This window comes from Bicyclus anynana, chromosome 22 (assembly GCF_947172395.1).
Source record: "Bicyclus anynana chromosome 22, ilBicAnyn1.1, whole genome shotgun sequence".
Taxonomy (NCBI): domain Eukaryota; kingdom Metazoa; phylum Arthropoda; class Insecta; order Lepidoptera; family Nymphalidae; genus Bicyclus; species Bicyclus anynana.
Window position 1 is genome coordinate 7,986,013 of NC_069104.1, and position 23,737 is coordinate 8,009,749.

The window sequence follows — 23,737 nt, forward strand, 5'->3', positions numbered from 1 at the left end:
CTCCTTTATAATAAAATTGTTATAATAGCCAATAAAATCAGGGAAATGTGGAGGCGTTTACATTTTACACCGCAATTCTCCAGAAACTATGAATATTTAATGAATCACGGTTAGTAGGTACACCTGGCGGCCAATTCACTAACTTTGACGTAAGCTACCTTATATAATTAACATCAAATCAATGACAACCATATTTTTTGCATTCCGTGAAACCAATTTTCAACAAAAATTACAATCTCAACTGGGAAATGTCATCTACCTACTAATCTATGGTTATCAGTAAGCACCGGATGATATTGTTTTACCTATAATCTCAAAGTTGATCAGTTTAGCATACGTAGTGAATACGAAGTCACATGACTTAAGAATTACTAACAAAAGCTAGTTGGAAAATCTTAATATATAAATGCGAAAGATCGTCGTCGCGTAACTCGTCACGAAATCTCGAAAACCGTTTGACGTACAAAGATAAAATTTGGCAGGGAGGTAGTTTATACTAAGTAGGTGTCCTCCGCTAATAACGGATTTTCCGACAGCGCCGGAATAAGGAGGTCTAAGTTTCGCTAGTTTGACGTCTGTTAGTGGACATAAGTCATCGTCGTCATCATGATTAACAACCAATGTACGTCCGATCACGCAGAGAAAAAGACGTCAAAGTTAATGAATTGGCCTTCTGGTTATTACAGCAACGAAAATAATTACAATGAAACTCCTCGCAAACTTTCAAATTCGTCGAAACACCTTAGCCCACGAAGCTTGGAACACTTAAAAATGGCCGACGTGATTAAATATTCATCTTAACGTGCAGAACCATTTTCTTCATAACGCGAGGGAGTTGTCTGCCACCTGCCCGCTTCACAGTGAAATATTACCGGCGTCGTGTTTGTATTAACATTATCTTAAGCCACCGTAATTTGTTCGCTGTGATTACTCATGCCACTTTTCTATGGTTATTCAGTACGTAGAAGAACGACACAATCCATAACTATACTAACAGCCTTTCTTGATGAGTACTGTTTACCAACAAACAAATTAAAAATGAGGGTATAAATCACTAGTCATTTCACACCTAATAATAATTAAAAATAACTTGTTCCTTAATTAATGAAAATAAATTTGATTAATAAGCATAGAACAATTAGGTTAAAATATTTTATATAAAATTTTATAAGCAAACCATACATAGTTTAAAATAAATAAGTTATGAAATGACATGCGTTGCCTTCATTTCTAATTTCTATATAATATATTTATATTTCTATTATATTATATTTATAGGATATTTTATATTTCTATCATATATAACATGGGATAGGATAGGGGTAGGGAAGGGGTAGGATAGAGGTAGGGTAGGGGAAAGTGTAGGGTAGGGTAGGTTAGGGTACGGATAAGGTAGGGGTAGTGTCGGGTAGGGGCAAGGTAGAGGTAGGGGAAGGATATGGAACGTATAGGGTAGGGTAGGAGTAGGATAGGGGTAATGTAGGGTAAGGTAGGGTAACGGTAGGGTACGGGTAGGGAAGGGTTAGGGTAGGGGTAAGGTAGGGTTAGGGTAGGGGTAAGGAAGGGTAGGAGTAAGGTAGGGGTAGGGTAGGGGTAAGGTAGGTGTAGGGTAGGGTAGGGTTGGGTAGGTTTACGAGCAGGGTAAGGTAGAGGTAGTTTACATCAATTTTTACGCGGACGAAGTCGCGGGCGTCCGCTAGTGTTATATAAAATACAATAATTATATCTCATTGTATTATTAATAAATTTATTTTCATTAATTTACGAACATGTTAATTTTAGTTATTATTAGTTGTGAAATGACTAGTGATTTATACCCTCATTTTTAATTTGTTTGTTGGTAAACAGTACTCATCAAGAAAGACTGTAGTGTAGTTATTAAAACTTTGATAAAGGTAACATACCTCGTAATAAGCCCAGAATCCTGTAGCATTGGTGTAAGGCGCCGGGTCTCCGCCTCCAGCTTCCTTGTTGATGTAAGTGCCGAGCCCGTAGTTGGTGTTGCCAGCGGACAGAGTGAACGAACGACCGTAGAATGGAACGCCGACTACCAGTTTGTTGGACGGACATCCCTTTTGTTCCCATAGCTCGAGACCGTCGTTCTAGAAATTAAATGTCATTATGAACATTTTGACGTGACAACGTCTTATAATTCGATGAAGCCAGATGCAAACTCCAAAAAAGATGACGTCATGCGTCGTTCCGTCGCTCTAGGGTTGCCAACTTTTTTTACAAGAAATAAAGTATATCTCGCTCTGGGGTTGCCAACTTTTTTTACAAAAAATAAAGTATATTCTGGTCTATTATTAAACAGTATTTTAGAAAAACGAACATTTTTTCTGAAAAATGCAATTATACCATCAGTATTTTCTTATGACGTTGTCATGTTCAACTATCATCAGTAAGCCGACTTTACAAACAACCGATTTTTTTTATGAATGAAAGTCGATACAAACAAGCAAAATGTTACTTGCCACATTGAGTTTTTCGTATGCCCACTGGTCATGAGGACGTTTGTACAAGGGAGAATGGACGTCAGCAAATCCGGCCCAGTTTCCTCGCAGGTCGTATGACATTACGTGAATGGCGTCGAGTTCTCTGTAACAACACGAAAATTATTTTTTTTATCTTCGAAACAGCTCATCGGATCAAAATAGCTAAGCCAAGAAAAATCTCCAACATCCTATTGTATGCCACTGTACGCAATTCGACATTGTAGCACTCGTACTGTCAATTGTGCAACTCGGCTTCGCTCTCAGTATTTGCATGCCATTGGCATAAATAATTGACATTCACCATTAAATTGTTTAGTTTGTCAGTAAATAAGAAAAACATTTCGCAGATGCACTTATGGCAGTTTCCTAAGGCGTTTCCTTAAAAACATTAATTATGCTTATAGTTTTAAAAGTTTAATATACAGCAACTGCATTTTGACTCAACAAATTGGGCTACTGCCAAAAACTGCTTTTAAACTGCACTTAATGACTTTCTTAATATGTGTCTTGGATAACACAACATCTTGCAGGCGATATAATTATTATATAGCTTGGTATACCTACTTATAAAATGGAAGAATTTGTTTGTTTGTTTAAACGCACTATCCACCAATATTTTTTAGCGAAAACAACTTTTTGCGATTGGTTGATCCGTGAACAACCCAATAGGTAGTGGCGTGCACTTTATAGATGCAAAAAATCACTGCATACCTTAAGAACTTATTACAAACCTATCTTGGACCACAAAATACATAGATGGACACGAAATTTTCCAATTTTTACATAGAGTGCATACCCTAGTTAAACACCTTATGCACGCCACTACCTATGGGGTAAGTCAAAACGAAGCTTGACCGAATCTGCTAGTGTAAATTTAAACGAAAAATGTTTTTCTATACGATAGCCATGTTCATGAACTGTCACTTGCTTAAAACTCCAAACAGGCTAAGGCACTAACTTAGTTGGCATAAACGAAATTGAGGTTATATCAAACAAATAAGTGAGCCGTGATAGCCCAGTGGATATGACCTCTGCCTCCGATTCCGGAGGGTGTGAGTTCGGCTCCGGCCCGGGACATGCACCTCCAACTTTTAAGTTGTGTGCATTTTAGGAAATTAAATATCACGTGTCTCAAACGGTGAAGGAAATATATCGTGAGGAAACCTGCATACCAGAGGATTTTCTTAATTCTCTGCATGTGAACTATTGGCCATTCTGAGATGAGACTCGAGCTCAGCAGTGAGCCGAATATGGGTTGAAAATGATGATGATGATGACCTAAGTATATACTACTACTACTATAAATATATGATGACACATGGTTGGTATTTAGTACATAACACGTAAAAACTAAATACCAACCACGTGTGTCAAATTCATTTAACAGCTATGTAAAATATGACTTATTAGAGTTACTAACTACAATTAATTTTACATTTACCATATTATAAATTAAGCATTTACGTGAATTTCAGCGTTCGCTACAAAGCCGATTGTTCACGAAATGCAACCATAATTTTCACAAATTGCCTAGTTGATAGCTTTCCCTATATTAGTTTCCACAGTTTAACTGCTGAAATTTTGCTCTGCGTGTTGATGGTACTAGTATCATTTTTTTTATTGAGAAAGAATACAATAAGTATTATAGGACTCAAAAGGTGATTACAAATATAAGAAAACTATTGTCGAACAAAGGTTATGATTCACAACACTTGTCAGGACAACTTAATTAATAAATCAAATTGTAACCAAAATAAGACCCTAGAATGGCAGAGAATGACCTTGAGTGGAGTCACGCACTTGTGAACGATGTATGTAGGGTTTAAGGTACCTTTGACTGTTAACAAACACTCCCCTTTTCCACTCAAGTCACTCTCCCATCCCAAGTAAGCCATAAAAAATTACACAACAAGAGATGTGGACGGCTCGAACGCCACGAGCACACTGAAGCCAACACGAGATCGAGCGACGTCATATCCGTCACAGACTACTATTTCCAACACTAAACGGCGATAACATAAGGAACTTAAGCTAACTTATCCTAATAACTATACAAATCATGCCCACATGGAATGGTGGCAAGAATACTGGCTGCATTTCCGCGCTGGATAGCCAGGCTGATCCTTTTCGCAATGAGCCAGCCCTTTTGTCACCAGTCGAGGCAACTAGTCGCGATGAAATGATTAGTATCAATTACGATAATTATTATTAATTCACTATAGTATAACAATATAGTGCAAGTTGAACTTTCGGAACGAGAGTTCCGTAAAATTTTAAAAAATTAAATGAAATATAATAAAAATTTACCTTAGTTAGGTAATTTACAAAAACTCAAATATGTTTTCGTAAATACTACAATTTTTAGCTACTGCAAGTACATGAAGATATTCTCCACTGATTAGTGATATAAATAATTAATCAATAATGCGTGCATATTCAAAATGAGTGCAAAAAACTTATGTACTCGTAAAAAATAACCAAAAAGACAACTAGAGACAAACCTAAAAACACAAAAATACGAATTTCATTTGCCGGGGAAATTCTAAGCCACGTCAAAGAGATCGGACACCGAGAGACCTCTTGCTGGATTATTGTCGTACCCACACTTAACGTAGTCTTTTCAGACTAATTAGAGGGGAATGGGTATAGCGGTCGTATTTAAAAATTATCTGCAAATTGTTCGGCGGGTATACACGACAGACTCGACGCTCGGGGTAGTTTACTTCGAAACGGATTGAAGTGAACATTAAGTGACACAAGCGATACAATTGAACATAACTGAACTCGGCTACGATTTTGGACTACGAATTGCCTACGTTTGGAGGTGTTTATTGATAAGATTAAGGAGTGGAATAAAGTCTTATACGAGTCACCAGGTTTTTAATTCTAAATTCTCGAACCAAAACATGAATATGAATATCAACTTACTTGCATAGATCTGGCACGTGGTACCCCTCCATTAGCCTAAAGTTTGCCAAAGGCACGGCGGCAGTCAGCTCCCAGTCTTTGCCGACTCTAATAAAGGCCCTCCTCAACTCTTGCACCAAGAAGAGGAACCGGTCCTTGTCGGAGAAGGAACCACCTCGGTCCGCAGCCCCAGGGTACTCCCAGTCCAGATCCAGACCATCAAAGTCGTACTTTTTCATGAAGTCTAGAAAGAAAAACTTAAATTAGACAAGCGAATGAGAGGAAATTCTTGTCCTTGGATTTTTTTTCAGTACAAGAAGCACAGGTCTGGCTGGTGGGAGGTATCGGCCGTGGCTATTAACCACTCTATCGGCATAGACGTATTTAGCGTTCTGGTACGATGTCCTGTAGAAACCTAAAGGGGTGTGGATTTTCATCCTACTACTAACAAGTTAGCCAGCTTCCATCCTAGATTGCATCATCTCTTACCATCAGGTGAGATTGTAGTCAAGGGCTAACTTGTAAAGAATAAAAAAAAAGCAATTCGAATATTTCCGACTTTATAACACTTTATCTTGCATTTTAAAATACGTAAAACTTGGCTACCTCATAATTAGCAGGATGCGTATAAGGGACACATTTTAAGATCTATTTACAAAAGAAATATTATTCACCCCGAAAATATTAATTTTAGTATACATGTTCCTTAAACGTTTTTAATTATTTTTCGGTAAAGAATATAACCTAATAGTTATGGAATATACTCCCTAACACCCTGTGTACACAACTTATGACACAGTCATCAATTAAATACTTCTACCTCATTGAAAAAACCTATTTCAACATATTGAGTTAACGACAGTTCAAATTATAGAGTTATTCAGAAGTCTATCGACATATCTCTCATCTACTCCATATATGGTATATGATATTACGACAGTTGAATGCCAAGATCGGAATATAAAAATTCCCGTTGCTCCCGGCGCAGTCACGTCCGAATGCAAATTCTAGGTATTATTTTAATCACATACCTCGTTGCCTTCACAGTACTGCTTCGTTTATTCTTGTTTTGGAGTATTACATATTTTCAGAGACAACCATTTCTATATTGAGATTATAAAATGTCTGAAGATTTTATTTATTTTGGAAACAAATGCTGCGATTATTAAACTACACAATTATAGATTTATATACTAACCAACAAATAGAGCATAATTAAAAAAAACCTTTATTTAAAGGAAAACATCGTGAGAAAACCTGCATACCAGAGAATTTTCTCTTAATTCTCTACGTGTGTGAAGTCTGCCTATCCGCATTGGGCCGGCGTGGAGGACAATTGGCCTAACCCCTCTCATTCTGAGAGGAGACTCGTGCTCAAAATTGAGCCAAATATGGATTGACAATGATGAAGTAAAGCTCAGTACCTACTACATATCCCTAACGAGGACACGAACCCAGTACCTCGTAATCCGAAGCTAGATACCCACTGGACTAACGAGGCAGCAATTTAAACACTAAACAATTATTATAGTATCTCTAAATAAGGACATCAGGAGTAAAATACAAATCGTGCAGCAAATATTCCTAACTATTAACGCTACGTTCTTTTTAAATTACAGACAATATTACAGGGACGGATCAACCATTGCAGTCTCTTACTATCATCATCATCACTAGCTGACTCCGCGCGGTTTCATCCGCGTGGTTCCCGTTCCCGTAGGAATACAGGGATAATATATAGCCTTCCTCGATAAATGGGGTATCTAGCACTGAAAGAATTTTTCAAATCGGACCAGTAGTTCCAGAGATTAGCGCGTTAAATCAAACAAACAAACAAATACTTCAGCTTTATAATATTAGTATCATCATCATTATCAACCCGTATTCGGCTCACTGCTGAGCTCGAGTCTCTGCCAATAGTCGATCACGCTGGCCCGATGCGGATTGGTAGACTTCACACACGCAGATAATTAAGAAAAATCTCTGGTATGCAGGTTTCCTCACGATGTTTTTCCTTCATCGTTTGAGACAAGGTGATATTTAAAAGCCAAACTCGATGTGAAATGTTTGTCAACAAAAAAAAATTAAATGAAAATAAAAAACGCGTATCATTTCATGCCTAATTTATTTATAGTTATGTTTTTTTTTTGTAAAAATGTTATTCAAAAGATCAATAATAATTAATAATTAATTAATTATTGCCATTGGGTATATTATGCGTACTTACTCGTATGATCCACCTGCGTAGATAAACGACAGTCACATTGTCCTTAACAGACAGAGTTTGTAAAACCATGAATAGATACTACACAATGTGATAAGTCTCATTCTAAAAGGTGACTCGTGATCAACAGTGAGCCGAATCTGGGTTGACAAGGATGGAGATTTTTTTTGTTTTTTGGCAAAACAAGTAATAATATAAAAAAATAAGTTTTTAAACCTTCTAAATATGTTAATACCCTTCTAAATATATTAAATGCTTACAAAAATGCTACTTTATGAGTAAGTAATTTTATTTTTGTGTATCCTGACAGTGTGGCGTGACTAATACCCTCATTTTAGGGTTCCATATTCCACAAGAAACCCGTATAATTACGTTATGTCTGTCCGTCCTTCCATCCGCGGTTTAGCGCAAAGACTATTATTATTGCGTTTGTTGATAACATCGAGCTTAGTTTTAGTTTAAAGCCTTCTCTGTCTTTTTAGTTTGAAAAGAAGGCTCTATATTTAGATTTAATATAAACAAAAACAAAACAACTCTGTCGGAAGTATGAACTTGTGATGGCAATAAGTACGTGGAGAGACTTGACTATTTAGTTCCGCGTGCCATTTGCGACGTGCCAAGTAAATGTGATGGCGTTTATGCATTTTCCTGTAGCAACGCTTTCATTACTAATGTTTTGAATTTTTCGGATAAAACCATCATTAAAATATAACCTCAGATATTAAGAAAATTAACGTGAGACACATTATATATCATAAATCCTGTGAGACGAAATAAGCAGTTAGCTTACCTAAATCCTGATGATATGTGAAAAATTATCACCTATAAAATAACGGAGTAACAATTCGCAGGACGTGATAAAATAAAGGCTTAATACAAACGGACGGATACGGAATCTGAATCGTCATTATCAACCCATATTCGGCTCACTGCTGAGCTCGAGTCTCCTGTCCGAATGAAAGGTGTTAGGCCAATAGTCCTGCTTGCTGCTATGCTTTTCCAACCCACACTCTACGAAATCGGAGGCAGAGGTCATATCCACTAGGCTATCACGGCTCCTATGTGAATACTTGGATAAAATTTATCCTTTATTACTCGCTGATAAATTAGCTATCCATAGGTTTGGAATTTTTTAAGTAGTCTAGTAGTTTCGGAGACAAGTCGTAACAAATTATAAAACTAACAAGAAATCAAATCTCTTTAAAATACTTATTAGCTTAGTATCTAAGTAAGGTAATTATCTATACAAATATTATAAAGCTGAAGAGTTTGTTTGTTTGATTGAACGCGCTAATCTCAGGAACTACCGGTCTGATTTGAAAAATTATCGAGTAAAGCTATAGGCTATATATTATCCTCGTACTCCTACGGGAACGGGAACCACGCGGGTGAAACCGCGCGGCGTCAGCTAGTCTTATATATATAGACGTACCGCCAAGCGATTTAGCGTTCCGGTACGATGCCGTGTAGAAACCGAAAGGGGTGTGGATTTTCATCCTCCTCCTAACAAGTTAGCCCGCTTCCATCTTAGACTGCATGATCACTTACCATCAGGTGAGATTGTAGTCAAGGGCTAACTTGTAAATAATAAAAAAAAAAAAAAATCTTACCGACTACGCTCCTAACGAACGCCATTCTGGAAGGCTTCTGTGCCACCATGTGGGAGTACTTGGCGCCGCCTTCAGCCCAGCCGCCCACCGCCACCATGTATTTCACATCCGGATGCTTCGACCTCAGTGATGTAAAGTTTCGGAATCCGTTTTGGTCCACATCCAACTGCCAAAGAAGAAATATTTTTTTTTTAGTGTAAAAGTGTGTTGATATCAAGTCAAAGTTCGTACTTCTTATATTCTAACAGAAACCAATCCAACCAATGCTATTCCAATCAATCAATCAAAATATATTTATTGCGAATTCAGGTTACAGTCAGATATTTTTTAAATAAACATCAAGTCCCGCGAACTTGCAATACTATTATCAAAAACACCTAACATCATCTATATATATAAAAATGAATCCATATATTCCTTGGCCATCACGCGTGAACGGCTGGACCGATTTCACTTTTTTTTTTATGTGTTTGTTATGGTTCTTATGACAGAAAGAAATAAAAAGGGGTAGGGATATGGTAGGTGTAGGGTAAGGGTAGGGTAGGGTAGGGATAATTGAAAGTATACATTGAGTTTCACGCGGACGAAGTCGCGGGCGTCTGCTTTTAATTTATAATAATCAATTCACACAAATATTGTTAGAAAAGATATCCATGACCTATTTCTGTACCAATTTTCGTTCAACGCCGTTTGGCTTTTCTAGAACTAAAATGCTAACCAAATTTTGGTTCACTTAATTAATATACAAATTTATTTAAAACAAAAGATTAAAGTTATACTTCATGATAATAAAATAATATATAATAAACCTCCACGTTTTTGGAGCTCGGTTAAAAATTGTTAATACAAAGCTCAAAAAAGTTACAAAAACATCTGTTTCAAGCACATGCAAAGGTGATAAACACGTGAAAGTAGTTACCCAGTAATTTCACTTACTTTGTAAGTTACCTATGCAAGTACGTAAAAGTCGTAATTACCTACGGATATAAATTTAGGGGAATGAGGTAAACGTGTTAAGGTAACTCACATAAACCAAACACTAGAACAAGATAATGAAAGGAGATCAAATGACTGAAGTTTTACTGAAGAGTTAACATTTTATTAGTATTTCAAACAAACTTATTCCACAGCCGGTAAAAGTTACTTGTTTACGTAAACACAGTAACGCATGATTCTAATAAAGATCCTATCCTATTATCCTGTTAATATTATAAACGCGAAAGTCTGTATGAATGTTTGGATGTTTGTTACTCTTTAACGCCGCTACTACTGAAGCTATTTGGCTGAAATTTGGAATGGAAATAGATTTTACTCTGGATTATCACATAGGTTACTTTTTATCCCGAAAAAATCCATGGTTTCCCGAGATTTACGAAAACTGATGATTTTGATGATATGAATGTTTGTTACTCTTTCACGCCTCGACTACTGAACCAAATTAGCTGAAATATAGATATATTATAGCATGGATAAACACATAGGCTACTTTTTATCCCGGAAAAATCCATGGCTCTCGAGAGCCATGGATTTTTCCGGGATAAAAAGTGGGATTTGTGAAAAACTAAATTCCACGCGGACAAAGTCGCTGGCGTCCGCTAGTTTACTAATAATCTTGCTTATTGCTTATTGCCTGAAGCCTCTAGTCCGCTAATCTGTTTAGGATCGGCATGGTGGGTCTAATCTTTATATCACATCTTCTATAAGGAGAAAGGCCTGACCCTGTATGTCGTTTTATTTGTTGAATAATATAATGTCTAATAGATATCCACAACCCCTTGTACGAAAATTTATCAATCAAAAAATTATTATGGATTTTCCTAATTTTTTATATTTTTATTTTACCTAAAAACTTCATCAAACAACTCTGATATTCTGAGTAACGCACAAAAATTAAAAGTAGAAAATTTTTCAACTTTTCATTCAAATTCACTCTGCCACGTGTTCTCTATTTGGAAAAAGAATGAACTTTTCAAACAATATGATATTCCTTTCATTACCGCGCGTCTAAATGATAATTGTGTCATGCAAGTAGGTCATAACTATTATTAATTTTATGCAAGCATTAATCTATACCTTTAATAAATCTGTAGAGAGGTCAATTCTGTACATGAAATATATTTCCAAAATAACTATCAGGGGGTGATTAGTGATCGATACTGATGCCAAAAATGCAATCAGTAATTTTTTTGTATGTCTGTCTGTATGTTCGTTATAGAAACAAAAAGCACTCGACAGATTTTAACGAAACTTGGTACAATTATTCTTCATACTACTAGGCAGTTTATAGTATACTTTTCATGACGCTACGATTAATAGGAGCGGAGCAGTGAAGGGAAACTTTGGGAAAACGGAAGAAATTACTCTATTTTTACAGCGATACTACTGTAAGGGCTGGATTAAAGAGGGCGGCGAAGTCGTCCTCTAGTAATAGTTAAATATTAGAACATTCTAAGAAAAATTACAGTTCTTTCTTAGTTCAAGTGGTTCAAGTCCTGTATCGGATTGTCAAATAGTCTTTGCTACAGAAAATATTTCCAAAAAAAATTCTCTATAGCAGCCTACAGTTATGAGAGTTAAAGAACTAAAAAAAAGTCTTTCCAGACTAGTCAGAGGAGAATGGGAATATTGGTCATATTTTTTTCAAAAATAAAAAATACTTCTTCGTCTAAGAGTAGTGTATTATGCACGCCATTGACAATCAATTATTCTCACGTTTCTGCAGCACCCACGACTATAATTGGTATTGGTCACTGCGTGCATGATGGCCCGACTTATGTAACGTCTTCGCTGCAGAAACGAGAGAATAATTGACCGTCAATGGGTGACATTAGAGGCTCAACGGTTCTCACCTCAGGGTCAATGATCAGCACCTGGCTGTCGCTTTCAGTGACGCCGATGAAGGAGTATATGATGTGAGTGCACATGTCCACTGGTATGTCTTCGATGCCGTAGCGACCAACGCCGGGCCGGTACACCGCCCAGTTACTGAAGTAGCATACTATACGCGCTCTGCTGTCCGCTGCTGCAATACAAGGAAAGAACATCCATAAGTCATCATTGACGAAAGGTTAATTAGTTTAATTAAAACTAGACCTTAAGCGAACGGGATAATATATAGTTCTGATTGCCACTGGACAACAGTAACGTAAAAGTATTTTAACGACTTTCATAATAAAGTGTGACCGCTCAGAGATTGCGTTAACAATGTCAATGTCACCTTTTTATATTTGTTAATTAATTATTTTTTATTAATTTCAGTCCAAAATTAATACGTTTATTGTAATTTGTTGTAATTATACAATATTTAATGTTATCACAAGTCGATAAAAGATATTTAAATATCTCGTTGACATTGACAAGTATCAGAAACGCAATCTCTGAGCGGCCGGACTTTAACATGAGGAGAACTGACATATTTTAAAAATATGGCAAATTTTTATGATGACGCAGAGATACTCCGAGCATAGCTCGTTCCATCGCCCGCTGTGTGACTCTGAGCCTTCTTATGAGGCCCATAGTTAGCGACCAAGTCTCGGAACCATAGGTCATCACATTCACATTCGCATTAATAAATAAACTACAAATAACTTACATTTAACACAAGTCAATGCAGCCAAGACGGCCAACGTGAATAGTATCACACGCATTCTGACCTGCGAACAAAAATAACAAATTTACACAAACTTACACACAGTTAAATAAAAAGAAAAAGTCATACTTTATATATTACTTATAGTTGACTCAACAAGCAAACCATATTGACAAACAAAGAAGGAGAAAGAAAGAACAACCCCTGCATTCTGTAAAGTTACAGCGATGTGACATCGCTAATTTCTCTGGCAACGTCGTTGTCAGTGACATTTAGTTTTGGCATCCCATAGAAATAAAGTTCAAATTCTAATAAAATTTGTTTTAGGCGAATACTACATCGACGAGTATAAGATAGCGGAATAACAAACCAGAACATCAAACATGACAGCGTGATGATTGATGCTTCTGCTCATAGATCAAGTGTACTCTGTACGTACTCTTAATCCTATGCTTCTGCTACTTGAGTTTTGGTCTTGCCTTGGTGATTGAGGCATTGGACGCTACAAATAGTGCTTAGGTATTTTGGTGTGTGTCAGTTTTAGAATAAACATTTTTTCTTTCTTTCTTCCTTTTTAATTTTTGAGTGAGTGGAACATCATCGTCTAGCCATAAGCCTCCAGTAAGAACTTCCAAATACAGTCTTGAGAAGTCTACATCTGTTATTTTTACTGGAGACTTACAGTCTAAGATTCGAATTAGAAACGAGCTTTTAACATCTGTTTAATGGATGAAAAGTTTTTCATATAAAGTACATTATTAGTATTAGCTCAAACTATCATTAATGATAATTTAACCAGTTTCAGGCAACGTTCTTCTAGGTAAGCGCGAATCAATCTACAATAAGATTTTGACTTGACGAAATTTACAATTTATTTATTTCATTTTTATTAATAAACAATACGTACTACTTCTTGAAAATATAATAAGCCGGAAGACATATAATATTACATTCATTATCATCTAAACCACATAACATTAAAATGTAATGTACATCATCATTAAAGTAATAAAAATAACTATCAGCGCAAATAAAATTTTATCATGTCATATTCCCTTATGTGTCATTTATAAAAGCTATAAAAATAATTAATTATAATTATTTGCGTTACATAACGTATTAAAGAGCACATAACGCATGAATGTTGAATAAACCCCATAATATTTTTCCGGTGGTCACAACAAATTGCTACATTTTTTTTTATTCGTTACAAGTTAGCCCTTGACTACATTGTCACTTGATGGTAAGTGATGATGCAGTCTAAGATGGAAGCGGGCTAACTTGTTAGGAGGAGGATGAAAATACACACCCCTTTTGGGTTTCTATACGACATCGTACCGGAATGCTAAATCGCTTGGCGGTACGTCTTTGCCGGTAGGGTAATAACTAGCCGCGGCCGGAGCCTCCCACCAGCCAGACCTGGACCAATTAAGAAAATCTCAACGAACCCAGGACCTCCGCTTTGTAAATCCACCACGCATACCACTGCGCCACGGAGGCTGTCAAAAAGCATAAACATAAAATGCTTTTACAATTTAATTGGAATTTACAACATGCGTAAAAGTATCAATTAAAGGAACAAAATATTATAATATATAATATTATAATATATATTCATTAATTATTAACCCACATTCGGGTCACTATTGAGCACGAGGCTCCTCTCGGGATGAGAGGGGTTTTTTGTTGGGTTTATTCCGGCAGCTAAACATAGAACTTCTTCATAAGATCTATCTTACAAAGAGATAACATTATATTACAAAGATAATTAGATATAAAGAGCTAATAATTAAGTGTTGCCTTGTTCGCTATAATAACTTTTTCTCTATCTTACTTCTGTATACATAATGGAACGTATACCTGTAGGTATTTATAGTAACTATTAGGTATTATTATAAGATCGTGTGATAGCCCAGCGGAAATGACCTCTGCCTCCGATTCCGCAGGGCGTAGGTTCGAATCCGGTCCGGGGCATGTACCTCTAACTTTTCAGCTATGCGCATTTTTAAGAAATTAAATATCACGTCTCTCAAACGGTGAAGGAAAAAGATCGTGAGGTAACCTGCATATAGTATTCTCAATTTTCTAAGTGTGTGAAATCAGCCCATCCGCATTTGGTCAGCGTGGTGGACTAAGGCCTAACCCCTCTCGTTCTGAGAGGAGACTCGTGCTCAACAGTGAGCCGAATATGGGTTGTCAATGAATCTAGGTACCAAATGTCATCAAAGAGATCAGTGTGCCTAGTGGGAGTTTTCAATATTTTCATGCTATTACTATCGCGTTGACGTAAACGCAAATTTATATGGAATTGAAACAGTTGTGCAGTAGTGCTACTAGATAGCGCTGTTACAATTCCTTAGAAATTCGCGTTTACGTTAACGCGATAGTATCAAACTGCCACTAAACCCTCAGTGGAAACGACGACGGTTGAAAGAGCTTTCACATTAGTGTATTTATTTTTTAAAGCGCTTGTGTGAAGGGGCTGTTACGAAATGTATGAGTTCTTATAAATTCCAATACCCAAGAGCGGGTCAGTAGGCGGACAGATGTGGAACGGGTACCGTTAAAAATTATCCCGTTATTACAGTACAACACTAGTGGTCTGTGTTACTCTATGGTTGTGGTAGGGCTGGCAAGGATCTTCGCGTTGTCTATAAAACCGTTAAATGTATTAAAATAAACTGCCTCTTTGATCCAGTGGGTCATGGGCTCCTGGATTTGAGTCCTGTTTTGGGCTATGACTTACTGCACTTTATTTTTTTTTAAGAAGATTCCAGTAGTAAATTATTTTGTTTCTTTTTTTTATTCTTTACAATTAGTCCTTGACTACAATCTCATCTAATGCTAAGTGATGATGCAATCTAAGATGGAAGCTGGCTAATTTGTTAGAAGTAGGATGAAAATCCACTCCCCCTTTCGGTTTCTACCCGACATTTTACCGGAACGCAACTAAATACCTTGGCGGTACGTCTTTTTGACGTTTTTTACGTTGATTGTGTTACATTTCCGTGCCTCGGAAAGCATTGAAGATGTTAATTCAGGTCAGTTTCACCTACCCTAAGCTTGCCTACACGCATTGGAGTGGAGGAGTGTGGTGGGTCTAAGCTCCATATTCACTCTCTTGTAAGGAGAAAAGTTAACTGTGCTTTTTTAATAGGTCTTAAGACAAGGTTTATATATATTATCAAACCACGCTGCAATAAATACTGTTTTTTAAAATAATAATATAATTATAACTCTGTAATTAAATTTAATGTTTCTAAGGAATAAACAATTTTTTACCTAAAAACAACTAACTAAACGATACAAAATTCAGTTAGCCAAGCATTTGATATTATCAGTGCCCAATAAAACAGACAGGCTCATCGTCACTGGAATTCAAAGTGTATTTAATTTAATCATCTATGCAAATATATTCAAATTAGGACAATGCCACAATACGCGTGTTTATCTGAAAACAACTGTTACAAACAAAATCACGTCTATTTAGAAATTGTACAAAATGTACAATTGTACATAATTATATAACTACATACAATTTAATGTCACTATTTTATAGTAATACCTGACGAAAGATAAATTTGATTAACTTGTTGTTAAGTATACAACCATTGTCTATGGACACAGAACATAGAAAATGCTAAAGCTGACGCTAAAGCTAAAGCAATAGACTATGACACTGCAGTCTAAAATCATTATTTCTAAAGCACATGCCACACAAATTGCTAGCCTTACCCTTACTCAATTACTTATTAATTTTATGATAACATAACCTGCTGTCCAATTCACTATTTAAGTCTTTATTAACAACCTAATAAAGTAAAAATCAAATCAATTGATATTTTTTAAAGATATAGGCTAATGCTTACAGTAAGCGACGATGCAGCCTACAATGGAACCTGCTCCCCAAAAAGATGTCTATTAACTCATCATTATAAGGATATGTGTGGCATGGAAAAAGGATAACTGCATTGTAAAACATTCCAACGATGGATGAACCAACGCTTAGAACTCGTCAAAACGACATCAACTACATAGCATATTCCAGCTAGGCTATTCTGTAACGATATTTTTATAACTCGCAAGTGCGAGTTTCGAATTCACCTCTATCTCTCTCTGTTTAACACGATACTATAGAACGAGAAACATAGCGGTGAGTTCGAAACTCGCACTTGCGAGTTATACATCGTTAGAGAATAGCCGTGCTGTTCCCTGAATGTGAAGGAGAGTTTAACGAAGCGAATAAAAATATTTCACGACAAATAATAAAGCTAAACATGCCGTAGGTGGTACAATAAGATTATAAAAAGCATCGTAAAAGATACTGCAATCTCGAAAATTGGAACCCTTCATTTTATATTGTCAATAAAAGTTGACAGCCCTACCGTACTAGTGAAGCGTTTGCATACAGAATTAATGTTTGGGAGTTCGCAAAATATTTTTGTCTACGAGATGTCTAGACTGATAGTGTCTTGAATTCAAAATACCCTTAAAATATCGCTTGATTTTAATGCGCTCATACATATTCATTTAATCTAACACTCGATTGCATTCACTGCAACCCCTTTTGACTATCCATATTTTTAACCCCCAGCTCAAAAAGAGGGGTGCTATAAGTTTGACGTGTCTGTCTGTCTGTCAGTCTGTCGGTGGCACCATAGCTCCCAAACTGATGAAGCGATTTCAATTTAGTTTTTTTTTGTGATAAGGGTGACTTACGGGCGAGTGTTCTTAGACATATTTGATGAAAATCAGTTGAGCCGTTTTAAAGTTCTGACTGTTGATTCTTGAGCAAGCTCGAAATAAGCATGCTCATTATTAGCAATGTTGCGATACTCATGCTAATAAGTAGCAACTGCTCAATAGTAGCATGCTTTTGTGCTTGAAATGGGCATGTGTAGCTTTAGTTTTAATATCTGCCCCTCCTTACTGATGCACCAAGTACACATATATATGAGTGTACCCAGTGCCTCAATATTGGGCCGTTGAAATTGTCAACAACCACACTCAGGAAGATGTTGGTGCTTCCCCTTACCCTGCTCATCACCGATGTAATTCGTTTGCGTATGAAATTCTAAATTGATCCGAGTCTCATCTCTAACTCAGGATTGCTAGTCTATACTAATATTACAAAGCTGAAGAGTTTGTTTGTTTGATTGAACGCGCTAATCTCAGGAACAACTGGTCCGATTTGAATTTCTTGAATTGAAATTCTTTCAGTGTTAGATAGCCCATTTATCGAGGAAGGCTATAATATCCCCGCATTCATACGGGAACCGGAACCACGGGCGTCAGCTAGTGTCAGATAAAACTACAATAAGAGATCCAGATTTCGGAATAACTACAAATATCATTGGTATACGAACAAAATGTGGCCAATTTTTCTATACAATAGAAATAATGAAAATCTTATATCCGCGCTAACCATATAATACGGTTTGATTGGGATTATCCCGGCTTACGAAATTTAAATGAAAGCATTTCATAGTGTCCAACATTGCGTTCAGTAATTTTCGTGGTGTTTAATAAATTTGTATTCAATTATAATTATTTCGACACTCTCCGAAAATGGACAGTTTTGTTTCAATATATTTACAACATGGTTGATATACATAATATACTAGCGGACGCCCGCGACTTCGTCCGCGTAAATTTTGATGTCAACTTTACTACTACCCCTACCCTACCCTACTCGTACCGTACCCTACCCCTACCCTACCACTACCCCAACCCTACCCTACCCAACCCCTACATCTACCTTACCCCTACCCTACCCCTACCCCCACCATAAACCCTACCCTACCCCAAACCTACCCCTACCTTACCTACACCCTACCCCCATCCTACCCCTACCCTCCCCGTACCCTATCCCTTTCCTACTCCTATCCCTATCTCACGCCTATCCTACCCCTACCCTACCACTTCCCTATCCTACCCGTACCTCTAGCCTACCACTACCCTACCTCTACCCCTACCCTACCACTACCCTAAACCCGGCCCTAAACCTACCCTACCCCTACACTACCCCTACGCTTCCCTACCCGTACCCTACCCTACCCTGTAACTTCTCTATCTTACTCCTACCCTTAGCAAAATCGGTCCAGTCCTTCGAGAGTGGTGGTATGAATAAGAGAAATAGAGACTTCTATGCTAATAATATAAAGAGGTAAAGTTCGTGTGGTTGTAGGAGGTAATTTCTGGTTCTACTGGACCGATTTGGAAAATTGTTTTACCAATAGATAGCTACGTTATTTGCGAGTGTCATAGGCTATGTTTGATCCCCATATTCACACGGGAACGGGAACTACGTAAATGAAAGCGCCGGGCGTCATATAGTGGAATTTCTGCGTCTTTTAGAAATTTTGTATTATCTCCGAAACTATTTAAGTAATTAACATACTGTAAAGGGCAAATCTTATCTCCATAATATCCTTGTGATTATTAAATAATTTATTTTAATAAGGATTAAAGTTTAGTTGTATAAATAATGACGTAAACCTAAGTATATAAAATTAATAATTTTTAAAACACAAAAGGTACTAACTATATCTGCTAATATATAGAAGATAGATATATGGTGTCGCGGACTTTTTTGTAGAACTTTTAAAGATACATAAAGTTCCCATACATTAATTTCAATTTTACACAATAGTTAAGGCAGCGCATGCGAATAAGTCTGTTTAAGAGGATTTTCAGTCCGACCTGTATGACAAAAACTGTGATAACTCGGCTAATATATATGATGCCAATATAAAATATAGCCTATAGCACTCCCCGATAATGTAGCATTCTACTGATGAAAGAATTTTTAAAATCGGACCAGTAGTTCCGAAGATTACCCCATTTAAAAAATGTGACAAACTTACAAACTTACAAACTTTACCTCTTTATAATATTAGTATAGATATAGATAGATTATCTCCCACAATATTGTTATATTTAATTTTATTTTTATTTATGTTATACTTAAATGGTCGAATATATTATAGACACCCTTCGTTTTCAGTATAGACTACTAGCGGACGCCCGCGACTTCGTCTGCGTGGAATTCAACTTTTCACAAATCTCGCGGGAACCATGGACTTTTCCGGGATGAAAAGTACCCTATGTATTCATCCAAAGTAAAATCTATTTCCATTCCAAATTTCAGCTAAATCTCTTCCGTAACCGCAGCGTAAAAGAGGAACAAACATACTTACACACTTACACACAAACTTTCGCCTTTATAATATTAATGTGATACTTAATTGGCGTTCCGAAAACTTAGTGAATCAGCGTGGTTGCCCTAGCGATATCAAATAAAGTTGCTATGGCGACCTCTCGTTTGCAGCTCAAAACAATATTGGAATAGAATAAGGAATAAACCAAACCACAGGCCGATTCAAAGCAACTAAAGCTTTCAATATTCCCTTTCATTGTTCCCTTTGTATTGTTAGCTTGTATATAAATATCCCGTTTCCGAACTCAAGTGCGGGGAAAACACTGCTTTTTGTTGTATAAAATAATGATTTCACTAACCTTTGTAGTTTTATAGCATATCAATATAAAAGTTTCGTCCTAACTGTATAACAATCGTTATCAACCCATATTCGGCTCACTGCTCGAGTCTCCTCTCAGAATGAGAGGGGTTAGGCCAAATAGTCCACCACGCTGGCCCAATGCGGATTGGCAGACTACACACACGCAGAGAATTAAGAAAATTCTCTGATATGCAGGTTTCCTCACGATGTTTTCCTTCTCTAACACGTGATATTTAATTTCTTAAAATGGACACAACTGAAAAGTTGGAGGTTCATGCCCCTGATCGGATTCGAACCCATACCCTCCGGAGTCGGAGGCAGAAGTCATATCCACTGGACTATCACGGCTTAACTGTATAACGTTAAACTTATAATGCTGGGTGCAGACGTTAAGACTTAATAGGAAACCTACGCCTATGGCTTAGTCTGCGTTTTTTATTCATTAATAATCTCTCCCGGTATCACTAGCTTCCGTAAGGATACGGGGATAAAATATAGCCTATAACACTGACAAATAACGCGGTTTGCTAGTGGTAAAAGAATTTTCAAAATCGGTTCAGAAGATCCAGAGATTACCCCCTTTACCTTTTTATTACCCGACTGCAAGAAGGGTTATGTTTTTTGCGCGTATCTTGTATGTATGTATGTATGTAATATTCTTTATTACCTCATATCTTCCAAACCACTGAACGGATTTACGTAATTAGGATATCGTTAGATTTGTCTCAATAACCCAAGTAGGTTAGCCTTAGATAGGTGAAACTAAAAAAAATAACAAGACGACTGTGAGACGCAATAGACTCGAGGTGAAAAAAAATTCCAAACATCCATACAAACTTTCGCGTTTATAATATTAGTAGGATTAATATCACTATTAAACGAATAAAAGCAATAACAATTTTATAAATACATATCCATTTAAGAGATTGGAATGAAAATACGGATCTAAAATATTTACCAACAGTCCATGTCAATTAAAAAATTAAAACTTTGAAAATTGAAAAAAAAAACACATGGAAAGAAGTACTTTGCGACGTGTATGTACTCGTAGTATATTGCATGTGACAGCTGCACAGACTAGATCTTTTCTAAGCACTTTGCAATGTTTATGTCTTTAGAAGCACGTGAACTGCTGTTTCAATTGTTTTAACATCAGAATGTGCTGAAGTATAAATAAGGTACGAGTATAAGAATAAAACAAAGTTTAAAATTAAACTCTATTTAGCTAGCTAACTCAGGTTTAATAGTAGAAATAATAGTGTAAATTGTAGATCTTCTATAACAAAACTTCAGATGATTTGCTACATTAACTTGTTAGTTTTTTTTACAGTTACTTATATGAATAGCTACACAACTTAACAGCCACATTGTCCTATAAATTGCGTGGTACGTTATCTTGTTCCTACGCCTAGAAAATTTTATCAGCCACACTGTCCTACAAATTGCGTGGTACGTTATCTTGTTCCTACGCCTAGAAAATTTTATTAGGTAACTTGTAACTGTTAGTTACCAGAATCAAGAATTTTTGTAAATATAAAAGTAGAGTGTAAAATCAAGCTACTCACGCAAAAAAATCTATTGTATAAACAGAGACTAATTAGGTATGGACTTGTCTCGTATATGATCAACGATCTAATGCGATTATATAATTTGTCTCTATAGATCAATGTTTCGTATAGTTGTAATCGTGTTCGTTGGTTAAATAGCCCTGTAATAATATCTTTTTGTTTTGTTGAACGGTGAACAACTTTTAGTTTAGTTTATGATTATATATCAATGTTTTCATACTGTGACGATCGCGTAAACGTAAACGCGAATTTCCAAGGAATTAAAACAGCGCCATCTAGTAGCACTACTGCACAAATGTTGCAATTCCTTAGAAATTCGCGTTTACGTTTACGCGATCGTCACAGTATGAAAACATTGAAAACTCCCACTAGGAACTCTGATGAAAGTTCGTTTTGCTCACAAAATGACAGACAATTTTGTTTGTGAATTTGAGTGCGATACCTTATGTAATTAGTCTGAGGTAAAAAAGCTCCCCAGCTCCTGGAATACCCAATCTCTAGTAGGTACGAGCTGACAAACTATTAGCTTTTATAAATTGAGGAAAGGTCTAGCCATCAGTTTCTAAGTCCATTAATATCGCATTAGAATCCAGGAAGCGATAAACATCGCACGCATTCGAATAATAACAATATTAGAATTCTTTATGCACTACTTTTCCTTATTCGCTAGGTCATTGTCATTGTCCGTGGTCGCCAATATATGATCAGTATTCAAGACGGGTTTCGATTACTTTGAAATAATGAACTGTTTGGGAACCGCTCTTTTGCTATTGTGAATCCTTTGTTTAGTCCTGGTATCCTGGTATCACATTTCACACTAATATATATATGCGAAAGTTTGTGTGTAAGTGTGTATTATTGTTCAGCAGCTACTGAAGAAATTTGGTTGAAATTTGCAATAGAAATAGATTTTTACATTAGATTACCGCATAGGCTACTTTTCATCACGGAAAAACCTATGGTTCTCGTGGGATTTGTTAAAAACTGAATTCTAAGCGGATGAAGTCGCGAGCTTTCGATAGTAAATAGATATATTTAATAGCTATTGTTGAAACAAGCATGTAGTTTACTTTATGCCTTATGTGAAAAAAATGCGAGGATTACGCCCTACAATGCATAACTCTGTGCCCGTTAATTTTAGGTACTAAAAGTCCTAAAAATGTGTGATTAGTGTGTATTGAATAATTAATAATGTGAATAAAGCAATAACAAATGTGAGACATTAATTTATTATAAAACACGGCTAAAACTTGATACAATGTCGTAGTAATCCCGACTAGTAGCGACCCCATACGAGGCCCTTAGTCATGTTCTGATTCTTGCAAATATATAAAAAATTTGGAAAAAGCGTGAGTTTTAGCCTTGTTCTTTTAAGATACGTTAGCATCTTTGACTGCATTGCCACTTAACACCAAGTGAGATTTTAAAAGTTCGATTGATTTGTTTTATAATTTTTTTGTTTTGTATTCACCCGCGTAGTTCCCGTTCCTGAAGGGATACGGGGATAAAGTATAGCCTATAGCCTTCCTCGTTAAATGGGCTATCTAACACTAAAAGAATTTTTCAAATCGGACCAGTAGTTCCTAAGATTAGCGCGTCCAATCAAACAAACAAACTCTTCAGCTATATATTAGTATAGATTCACATCTGATTGGTACCGATTTTAATTTATTCCAAAATATAAATGCCGTTATAGCAAAATTGTATTAATGGAGTCACTTAAAACTGTTAGACTTTGAAGTGGATTAGATTAGAATAAATTAAGTGATTAATATTAAGCAAAGCGTCGAACTTAATTACTCGACGACGGTGCTGTTGTGAGAT

General features: G+C 36.4%; 1 protein-coding gene across 1 annotated transcript in view; it reads right to left on the reverse strand.

Moving 5' to 3' along the window:
* LOC112054337 (endochitinase) overlaps positions 1-23,737 on the reverse strand; it is a 39,351-nt gene that overhangs the window by 10,804 nt on the left and 4,810 nt on the right. The window contains exons 2-7 of the mRNA XM_024094091.2: positions 12,829-12,889; positions 12,086-12,258; positions 9,237-9,402; positions 5,424-5,646; positions 2,475-2,598; positions 1,905-2,102 (exon numbers count right to left, since the gene is read on the reverse strand). Of these exons, the coding sequence (XP_023949859.2) occupies positions 1,905-2,102; positions 2,475-2,598; positions 5,424-5,646; positions 9,237-9,402; positions 12,086-12,258; positions 12,829-12,883 (939 nt within the window). The 5' untranslated portion in view covers positions 12,884-12,889. The remainder of the gene's footprint in view (positions 1-1,904; positions 2,103-2,474; positions 2,599-5,423; positions 5,647-9,236; positions 9,403-12,085; positions 12,259-12,828; positions 12,890-23,737) is intronic.